We start from the raw sequence: 10,639 nt of genomic DNA, 5'->3' as shown, positions 1-10,639 counted from the left end.
ACATATCGAAGCGCGCGCGTGTGCACACACACACACACACACACACACACACACACACTACAATCCCTCAGCAGGAAGCAAGTTGAAAAGAAGAAAACGAAGCATCTGAGAGGCCTTTTTCCTAGAACTTCAGAAACCATACTGTTTTCTTTAACTACAGTTACTTTCACTTCACCCTCTAACCCCCTTAGTTTTCTTCATGCAGCAGAAAAGACCTTTCTGACAAGGAAGTCTGGAACTGTACAGAGGAGGACACGGCTCAAAGCAATGAGCTCAGCTTTATCCTCCGGTCTGGGGTCGAGATAACTCCCCTAAGCACTGTCTCGGACTTCATTCTCTGCTCCGCCCCTCCCACCCGCCCGCAACTTCTGCGCAGCCACTGGAGCGGCCTGAGGAGAATAGTGAGGTTACTAGACCTGCAAACTCTGCTCTGCACGCAGCTGATTATGGAAAGGATGTGGTTGAGGGCCTATTTTCTGATTTGATAATCACAGACCCATAGGACTTTAAAGCTGGGGAGAAAAGAAAAAAAAAAAAAAAAAAAAAAAAAAAAAAAAAAAAAAAAAAAAACATGGATCTCCTTCTAGTCCAACACCCTTGTTTTATAATTCAGTGTTATTGCCCTACGTTGAAGCTGTGCTGCTGCTGCTCATTTGGTGGTGTATTAAGTGGTGTCCAAGTTTCAGATGCTCTTTTTAGAGACCCTTGAACTGCATCTCTTTGCACTCCTTTTCATATACAGGTGCAATTACGTAGAGTCACCCTCCTGCCCCGCCTTTAATCCCGCTACAGTCAGCTGCCTGCGGGCGGCTAAGTCTTAGCTCCTAACCTGGCTGGTAGCCATGCCTTCTGCAGCTGGTTGGCCAGACTCAGACTAGCCTCCTTTCCAAGCCAATTTGCCTATAACAAAACCAAGACAAACGGCACCAAGGGGATGGTTTTCCACACTGTATAGGGGGACGGAGAGGGGGAAAGAGGAAGAAGAGTAGAGTACATACTTATGGATAGTCATATATACATTGTTAACAAATGAATTGTTCATACTTGCACAAACCAGAAACTGCGTGCACACATAGCACAAATGTTTGTGCATGTGTGAACGCACCTACCTAAAAGCACGGAAATGCAAAAATTAGACTCAGAAGCACAGAAATGGGCGCTTTTGCACACCTTTTATTCATGGAGACTGTACGTATCGACTTGTGCACAAGCAAGCTTTCCCAACCCCCCCACCCCAGCCAGATTGTCTATGTGACAGATTCTCCTAATTGAACTGTTATGGGTCATCATCATAACCGTTAGGCAACATATTTCCACGCTTCAGGTCTTAACGTTTTAAATACATATTTAACGGACCGTTTGCAGTGCCAGCTGCGAAACATACGGTTAGAAAAGCAATTCTTCAGAAAGAAACCAAGCTGGGGCAGGGAAGAAAACCTGCTGAGATTTACGTAGATAGATGGGCAAGGGCAAGTGAGTAAAGACTACATTAGTAAGGTCCTCTCACTTCCAAAGTTCTCAAAATGCATTTGAATTCAACTCATTAGTTAAGTATTGTATAGAGAGCATATTACTGTGCTAGGCACTGCGCATAGAGTCACAGTTTATTCTCACAAAGAAGTTCCCTGGAGCAGGGATAAACTTATATTTTCTTATTGAATACACATTGACTCTGCCCTTAAAACATTTTTAACATAGGAAATAAAGTCAAAAACTCGGAGACAGTTATCAGCAAGTTTCAAACCAGAATACAATTTCCCTTTTCATTATAACAACTTTCCTAAAAACTCGTGTGATTCCAAAATGTACCAAATCTAGAAGATCGGGGATAGGGAATAGGTTTAGGCAGATCGCAGTAATTAAGGAAGCAGCCAAAGTAGTATAGCCATTGTAAGGGCTCGCTGATTTCTCAAAGTGCCTGTTGATTATAATGAAGGAACTCTTAAGAAATGTTACCGGCATTCAGTTACAAACTATTAGCATTTTTCTATGTAGCTTCTCTCAAAACCTTTAAATCTCAGTTTCCTCATTTTTACAATGGATGGAAAATAATCTACCTCAAGCTGCTTCGAGAGATTGTTCTATCGACAGAGTTATGTCCCATGGAGTTGTTTTGTTTTTAAGCTTTCAAAGACGTTCCGATGTAGTCTTGTAAAATTGGCAAGACCCCGTTTTACAACAGCTGAAAGAAGTTTATCTAGGCCTAAAAGATTTCAGGCTGAAGGCAAATAAATTTAATTGCTACTGCTTTTCCTAATAGTGGAAATACAACGTAGAGCTCCAGTTTTGTGTATTAGAGTATTATTAGTGTATCAGTAGTCAGCACTCACTATATTTACACTTGGTTACTCTTAACTGGCAAGGAGATCTGAGACCGTGAGGAAAGCTAAGAAACCTACATGAAATTCAGCATTCAAAAATTTTTTTAAAAAATTAGAAACCATGCATCCAATCAACAAATATTATATGCCTATGATTATGTGGCGTGATCAAAATTATCATGCAGATAAAATAGGGTACTACCGATGATTTTTTTATAATTTGGTTTTCTTGCAAGACTATTTTAATTTATAATCTCTGTCCATTCTCCCTTCATCTTTTCCTTCTTCCTTCGACTCCCAAAAGCACTCGGAGAAAAATATAAGTTTTCGGGAACTAGCAGATGGCTGGAGCGCCGCTGCTGCCTCCCAGACACGAGGTAAGTGTTTTAAGTAAGTGTGGGATGGGTTGGTTAGCATTGTGCCTGGTGAGTGTTTACATTCGGGGCGAGAAAATACAGATGGGATTGTGAAACCTATTAAAACTCTCCAGAACTGCTTGAAACCAAGGGAAGATTCAGAAGGGCAGAGGCAACCGGGATAAGACTGGGCGGGTGGGGACGAGAAGAGGTTAGTAAGATGTTTTTCAAAATGTTATTGTTGCTTGATTTAAGTTTGTTTGGTCTGCGTCTTCCCTTCCCTACTCACGATAACAGATGTTCCTTACACTAATCATTGTTGTATTTTTATAGAGATTTTACAAAGCTTCTCTCTCTTCCTCCTTTCCTCCCTCCAGTTCTACTCTCCTTTTCTCTCCCTCCCTCCCTCTTTCTGTCCCTCTCCGAGACTCTACTTCTTGAAGACGTCCATTGGCTCGGGGGGTGGGAAGAGGCGTGTGCCCGGGGTCCGTTTCATTGAGCGGAATTAGCCTGGATGACATCAGCTTCCCAGCCCCCTGACAGGACGGTGCTTATTGGTGCAGAGGCCCCTCCAGGACAATAACATTGTTCTCTTTCCCCCAACCCCCCCTCCTCAACCTCGGCTGTTGCCGGCTGATGTGCCTATAAAAACCCGTCGAGACCCTAAAGGTGCTAAATATCATTACAGCTCTGATACAACGCCTATCGCCGAGCTCCCAGAGCGGATACCGGTTTCCCCTGGCTGCACCTTGTTATAGAGATCGCCTGGAAAAAAAAAACAACTAGTAAGTGTCGGCCGCCAGTCAAACCTTCTTCCCACTCTTTACCCTAGCCTAGCAGCCCTCTGTCCCCAATCCTATCCCTACCCGGATCTCTGACATAGAGTCAGGGTAAATAATCAGCTTACTCAGCTCAGGTCCAGAGTTAGGGGCTGAACTCGAGACGAGATGTACCGAACCCAGAAATAGAGGGTGGGGGGAGGCTGTCTTCTCCTCAGCACCCTTTTCTTCTACCCTGTTGACACTTCTGCCCTCATCTCACCCCCAAAGCAACAAATAGAAAAAGAAGTTGCAAGTAGTTGCTTCTGTTTGTTCGTGTTCCTATCACCTTGAAGAGTTAACCAACAAGATAAAAAATAGAAAATGGAGCGTGTGTGTTTTTGTATGTATGTATGTGTGTGTGTGTGTATGTATGTTGTGGGGTGCGGGTAAGGGCTAATATAACAAAAGCAAAATACTCTGCTGTTCAGATTAGGTTTACCCTCTCTATAATAGAGTCTTCCTCTCTTATAACCCTCACTCCTCCTGCCGACTGCCCCGATTTTTCATCACTCAGTGTACTTAATTGCTTGAAATCTAAAGCGGGTTTTCCCTCACTGACACAATCCTCCTCACTTTCTAAATTAGTCGTTCTCCCCACCCCCACCCCACTCATACTCCTAAGGTAAATTCCGTGCACTGTATTGGAGAGTTGCATGTAATGAGAACCACTAAGAGAAAAACGAGGAATAATAAAAAGATTGCCTACGGTGGAAGGCCGGGATGTGAGTGGGAAGTGGGGGAGAGAATCCTAGTAGTTGTGAGTATTCTTATATGTTGCTAAAAGTTAGGTTAAACGTAGAAAGATCTTAAGCTTCTGGGAACTTGCTACTGCTGCATAGTTGTAGCGGGGAGGAAATTTTTCTTTCACTGACTTGGTGTTTCTCTCTCTCCCTCTCTCCCCTCCTCCTCTCCACAGGAGGCGTGCGAAGCGGCTTGGCGGGCAGTGACTCCGACTGTGAAAGAGGGAGTTCACTAAGAGACCGGCGGGGTGTGTGTGAGTGTGTGTGTGTGTGTGTGTGTGTGTGTGTGTGTCTGTGTGTGTGTCTGTGTGTGAGTACGCGCGCGCGCGCGCGCGTGTGTGTGTGTCTGTGTGTGTGTGTGTGGCGCCTGCCCAGGGGATATGGACTCCGATGCCAGTCTGGTGTCCAGCCGCCCGTCCTCACCGGAGACAGATGACATCTTCCTTACAGCCCGGAGCAAGGGTAGCAGTGGTGGGGGTGGCGGTGGCTTCTCCGGGGGCACGGTCTCTTCTTCCACCCCAAACGATTGCCAGTCGGAGCTAAGCGTGGAGCTTCGAAACGCCATGGGCACGGCGGGCGTGCACCCGGGGGATAAGCTGGGCGGCGGCTGTTTTAAGTCTTCGTCCTCCACCACCTCTTCTTCCTCTTCCACCTCATCATCTTCCTCGGTCGCATCTTCTACCAAGAAGGACAAGAAGCAGATGACAGAGCCGGAATTACAGCAGCTTAGGCTCAAGATCAACAGTCGTGAGCGCAAGCGGATGCACGACCTAAACATCGCCATGGACGGACTTCGAGAAGTCATGCCATATGCGCACGGGCCCTCGGTGCGCAAACTCTCCAAGATCGCTACTCTACTTCTGGCCCGCAACTACATCCTGATGCTTACCAACTCCTTAGAGGAAATGAAGCGGCTGGTCAGTGAGATCTACGGAGGCCACCACGCTGGTTTCCACCCGTCAGCCTGCGGGAGCTTGGCACATTCGGCGCCCCTGCAGGCGGCCGCTGCGCACCCAGCAGCTGCAGCAGCGCACGCCTCTCACCACCCAGCAGTCCATCACCCAATATTGCCGCCCGCTGCGGCGGCTGCAGCTGCGGCGGCTGCAGCCGCCGCGGTCTCCAGCGCCTCCCTTCCAGGTTCTGGCCTCTCAGCAGTCAGCTCCATCCGACCTCCTCACGGCTTGCTCAAGTCTCCCTCGGCGTCCGTGGCCACCCCGTTGGGTAGTGGAGGGGGAGGCGGTGGCAGTTTCCAGCACTGGGGTGGGATGCCCTGCCCGTGCAGCATGTGTCAGGTGCCACCACCTCACCACCACGTTTCCGGTATGAGCACGACCAGCCTCCCCAGACTCACTTCCGACGCCAAATGAGCTCAGCCACAGCCAAATAAGTCTTTGGAACGGGCTCTGGGTGGGGACTGAGAGGGTGAGGAGCAGAACTAGCTCCAGCTGTGGATCATTTTCCTAGAGAAAAAGGGAGAGAAAAGGATGAAGAATCCTAGACTGTGAATCTCTAAGAGACCGAAAAGACAGAGGCCCCAGTTGCTAAGGTCGGTGACCTTTTCCCTGTGGCCTCTGCCATCCCTCCCGGACCTACAAACAAAACAAAACACTCGTTTGATAAGGCAATTTAAAGAAGGCACTGGCAACTTCCACTTCTATGTTCCCCTTCTCTTCACCAGGCAAGACGCTGTTTCTTTGCTGCTGATTGAAGCCGAAAAGGATCTGACAACACTTGCACCGATATATTTTTTTAAATTTTTTTCTCTCCTTCCCCCAGTTTCTTCTTCCTATGGATCATTAATTAGCTCAGAGACCTGGAAAAGTGAGTCCGAGAGGGGCTAAGTTCTGGTTGCAACAGGCAGACTTGGACACACCTCATATACTAGTTCTTTTAGTCTCCCCCTTGTATAGAAGTTGGATAACGGTATTCTGTACAGCGCATACTTGTTCTTTCCATTTTCACTAATTGTATACACCCACAAGTCACCGTGAATTATGGCAATTTTTTATTTGTTATTTTATTTTGCTTTATTCAGCATTGTTCTTGTTCATTCGAGTTTTTTGTTATTGTTGTTGGCTTTTTAATGTGAATTTTTATTTTCTCAAAAGAGGACACTTAGTAGGCAAAGTGAGAAGTGACGTTTTTGAATTGGAGTAACCAAAACGGCCAATACCTTTTTAGTGGTATTCTTAGTTATATACATTTTAAAGGCATTTTACTTCTTTCTTCCTATTTTTTCTGTTGCAGATCACAAAATGTGAAGGTGGATTAGTTTCTTCGTTTCTTACGTGGTTTGATATCCAGTAGTTTGAAACAACTAAAAAAAATGTTGTTGTAAATGTAGTCTGAGTAATTTTTGTTTGTTTGCTTGTTTTTTAAAGTTTCTCTTGTGAAGTTGTAAATATAATGTCAGATGATGAAATGCGTTCCTTTTTGCTGGAGCTTTCTGTTTGTACATGTATGCTGTATGAGGCTCGTGGTTGTCTAAAGTTTTCCTTTATTAATGTTTTCTTTAGGCCACTTTTAACAATATTATGACAAACCTTCAGTGTGCTTTCTTTGTCAAAACAAAACAAAACAGAATTCCACATTACCTTGCTGTAATACTTAGTACTGGGCTTCTTAGCATCTGCAATATAACATCACTTTTCTTATCGCTGCTCCCTGCAGAGATTTTATCATCTGTTTTATTTTTGTAAAAAAAAATGCTAAATAATATTTATTACTTGTTTGGTTGCAAAAACATAAAATAAATGATCAACTGTTGAAATTTTAAATAAAAACACATTTTAAATAAGTGGCAGGTTTTTCCCATCTGTTTGTAATATGAGAAAATCTTGGGAACCTATTGCACTGAAGTATAAGACTCTGAGCCGGGAAGAAAAAAAAAGTATCTGATGCCTAGGATCACTAAGAACTCCATCCCAGGAATCAGTCAAATTTGTTCCACATCCCAACAATTTGGGGGAAGATATAGTGAAGGGGAGCACTCCTCCAGATTAGATTTAGAATTAAGAGAATCAACTGAATTTATGTTCCTTCAAGCTCCAATGACAAGCTAATTCACTGGGTTATTATTTAGCCTGGTATGAGATCCAAATTCTTAAGATTAGTGAGTATGGAAACAATTAATTGAAAGAAATGAAACTGGTCAATTTTGAAAGGTAGCAAGGAAGCTAAATAATGTAATTTGAGGGGTAAAATTTGTCATTAAACTATCTTTTTGATTCTCAGCACATTCTTCAGTTAAATTCAGGAAAAATTTCTCTGTTTTCCTAGTCTAATTTCCTGGCAAGTCACTGGGGTTTCTCACTCATCAGTCACTAGGTCATTTAATAAATCTTAAAAACAAATATGTGAAAGAAAAAGATATAATGAAAAGTCTCATCAAATTCTTAACTGCTCTCTTCTTAATTTGGACCAGAAAAACACCTCTCTGGAACCACAGAACAGTTCTATGGTTTCCTTGTCTTCTTTTTCTTATTCTAATTTAAAAGAACTTGCCAGAGAAGAGTGTCCTTCTACTGCCTCTACCAAGTTCCAATTTTTCCTTTTGATTCAATGTTTTTATACTCAGATCTCCCAGACCAGCAGCCAAACAGGTTGGCAGATCCTATTCCCTTTTTATGGAGTATAAGGGAAGAAAGTTATTTACTAGATTGATAGATAGATAAACATTTAAAAATCATTTCTGTTTGATTCCAAACTTGTTTTTAAAGCTAAAATTATGCTGTTCTAAAGTACATAGGCTGCTTAACTAACCTACGGTCCTGTACCCATTATTTTAGTAAATTTTGTTGTTGCTGCTGAGGAATAGGAGGAGGCTGAAAATGATTTTGGTGCCAAACTTGCCTCCCCAACTGTAGCCACTTCTTTTCCCTTACTCCACAGCGCAGCCCTCAGTCAACCCTACCTTCTGTTCTCAAGGAGTTAGCAATATTGGGGATGGGGGGAGGGAATCAACAAACACAATATACAACCTAATGAATTCCCAGGAGACATGTTAAAATAATTTGGTTCATCTAATCAAAGGATAAAGGAAAACTTTACATTAGTCAAGTAACCCCAAACACAGTTCAATCTAAATCTTCCTGGCCCTGGTTAGCTGTACTTGTCTCTAGAACAGAAAAGTGAGTATGTGGGAGGATTTCCTTCCATGATAAATTCATCAGGAGACACTGAGGGGAGGGGGCATTAATTCACACATTTTCTCATTGATGGAGAAGTTTTGTGTGGCTATAATTCTCTTAAATAAATGCTATTTCTTTTAGCAATAGGAAAACAAATGTCATGGAGGCCATTTGTGAACCAAGGAAATGTTTTATTTTTAATAGTATTTTCAGAGAATGATTTAGGAGCTGCCAATCTGGTTTCAGAAGGATGGATCCTAAGATAGAGTCATTTTGTCTTTCCAAGAGAAGCATTCACCTTATTAGGGAATGGGAGTGGGGGTAGGGGATAGGCCAAGAAAAGGCAAAGAAGAGGAGGAATGAAAGAGGTTTAACTTTTCTCAAAGCTCCATTTTAAAAGGAAACAGGGAAAAATTCAAAAATGTTACTTGATCACTCTCCATTAACTATTCTATTGTCTAGAAAGACATTAGAGAGAGAGGGTAGGTAGAGAAGGGGATCTGAGGAAATGAGAAATAATCTCTGTTTTGTTTTGTTTTGTTTTTCTATTGAGTTGTTTATTGGAACCTTCCTTGATTTAGATAGGGTATAAGTCAGGTTATTGAAGGGAAACAACACAGGCCCACCCAAGCTCCCCTCCAGATTCTTTCCAATTTAGAGCAGCCTTCTTCAACCAACTAAAAAGCAAGTCTGCTGCCTCAGTCCTATTCTTTGAGCAACTCTGAAGAATTAGGACTCTACCCACTCTCCAGCAGCGCTGTCCCAGCCACCCAGGGTCTACAAGAAGATGAAATACACTGAAGAAAAACCTCTGGAATCTCAACTGGGAAATGTATTTGTCTATTCAGTATTTCCTTTCAGCCCTCAATATTCCATCCATGGACTGATTCTCTCTCCGTGTGTGTCTCTTTGTCTCTCTCTCTCTTCCTCCTTTTCTTCTGTCCTGTCCTTCCCCAACTCCCCTCCACTATGCCTTTCTTCCAATTTTGTCCAGAGCCCAGGGTCTAGCATCCAAAGACTAATTTACTTAGGTTGGATATTTATGTGTCTCTGAGGGAGTGAGAATGGAAGGACAAGAAAGAGGGGAACTTGTAGGAGGGAAATGTTTAATAAAGATGACTTGGAAAATGGAAAGGTGCCTCAGCTAGAAATCTGACAGGAGAGAAAAGGAAATCTTTTACTTTTATATTGAAGGGAGTTGTCATTTAGTGTCTGCAGCAACAAGCTCAACTTATAAAACAAAAACAAATGTATGAACCCCATAGGTCTCCTCCTCCACCAAAATTTCCCTCTCCTTTACAGAATTAAAGAGGAGTTTTCCTTTATTGTCATCCCGCACAAGCCCCCAGGATCATAATATGATATCCCATTCATTCCAGGAGGTTGAGTAAGTGCCCCTACCAATGGGAAGTCTAGCATGTCCTTGTGTGCAGGTGGAAATCATCTCCACTTTTCTCTAGGAGGCTGAAGCCCCATGGTTTTTACCAAGAGTAGACTGGATTCCCCTAGATCTCTTGGAAGATTAGAAATTGAATTCCACAGGTCAGATTCCTAGCTCTTGTGAGTATAGAAAATTTCAATATTGTTCAATTACTATAAATGATTTCTTTTCAAGATTCTTATGAACAACAACAAAAAAGTGCATGGAAGCACAACAAACCCATAGTGGAAGAAATTTATTTTGAGTAACTGTATTCTTGTCTTAGAAAATAATTAGTGAACATTTCACAATGTAATTTCTTAAACTATCCCACAAATTCTAACTATAGTTACAAGTGCTAGACTCCATTAAATGTTCTCAGTCCTACTAAGAATTTTTAGCAGCCTAGAAAGGTTAGGAGAACTTGAAATCAGATTTTGCTTCTTCAGGGGCTCAGATACATCTAAACCTTTTAGGCCCAGTGCACTCTGGGGAAGAAACCAAAAATAATCTTCTGGCTTATTATAAGGGAAAGGAGAAATATTCAAGGATAAAAGGCCTAAGAAAATTAAGGGAGGAAGGGAAGAAGAGTTATATTAACATAATCTTTATAAAGAGCTTAATAGTATACCTGATACAAAATAAGTGTGTAATAAGTACTTGTTTCCTTTCCCTTCGCTCACACCCAAAAATCTATAAAGCTCCAAAGAAAAATCAGACAATATTCCAACTGCCTCCAAATTGATTTGTTTCTTCTGACTGATATTTTTAGAGCTTTCTCCTTTATTGTATCATTTTGCCTTTACTCCTAAAAATTACCTATAAACAAATGTGGGGGGGGAGGTGTATAG

General features: G+C 42.6%; 1 protein-coding gene across 1 annotated transcript; it reads left to right on the top strand.

Moving 5' to 3' along the window:
* The first annotated feature begins 4,552 nt into the window (after positions 1 to 4,552).
* On the top strand, positions 4,553 to 7,000 carry OLIG2 (oligodendrocyte transcription factor 2). The gene has a single exon (XM_031959348.1). It carries the CDS (start codon positions 4,619 to 4,621, stop codon positions 5,603 to 5,605), a length of 987 nt encoding a protein of 328 aa, XP_031815208.1. The 5' UTR covers positions 4,553 to 4,618; the 3' UTR covers positions 5,606 to 7,000.
* Positions 7,001 to 10,639: the final 3,639 nt, after the last annotated feature.

This window comes from Sarcophilus harrisii, chromosome 3, assembly GCF_902635505.1.
Source record: "Sarcophilus harrisii chromosome 3, mSarHar1.11, whole genome shotgun sequence".
Taxonomy (NCBI): Eukaryota; Metazoa; Chordata; class Mammalia; order Dasyuromorphia; family Dasyuridae; genus Sarcophilus; species Sarcophilus harrisii.
Note: the sequence above shows the minus strand (reverse complement) of the source record. Positions and strands in the feature narration are given on the sequence as shown.

What these genes read in the sequence shown, in the direction of transcription:
- OLIG2 (XM_031959348.1), top strand. Translation starts at nt 4,619, where the DNA reads ATGGACTCCGATGCCAGTCTGGTGTCCAGCCGCCCGTCCTCACCGGAG.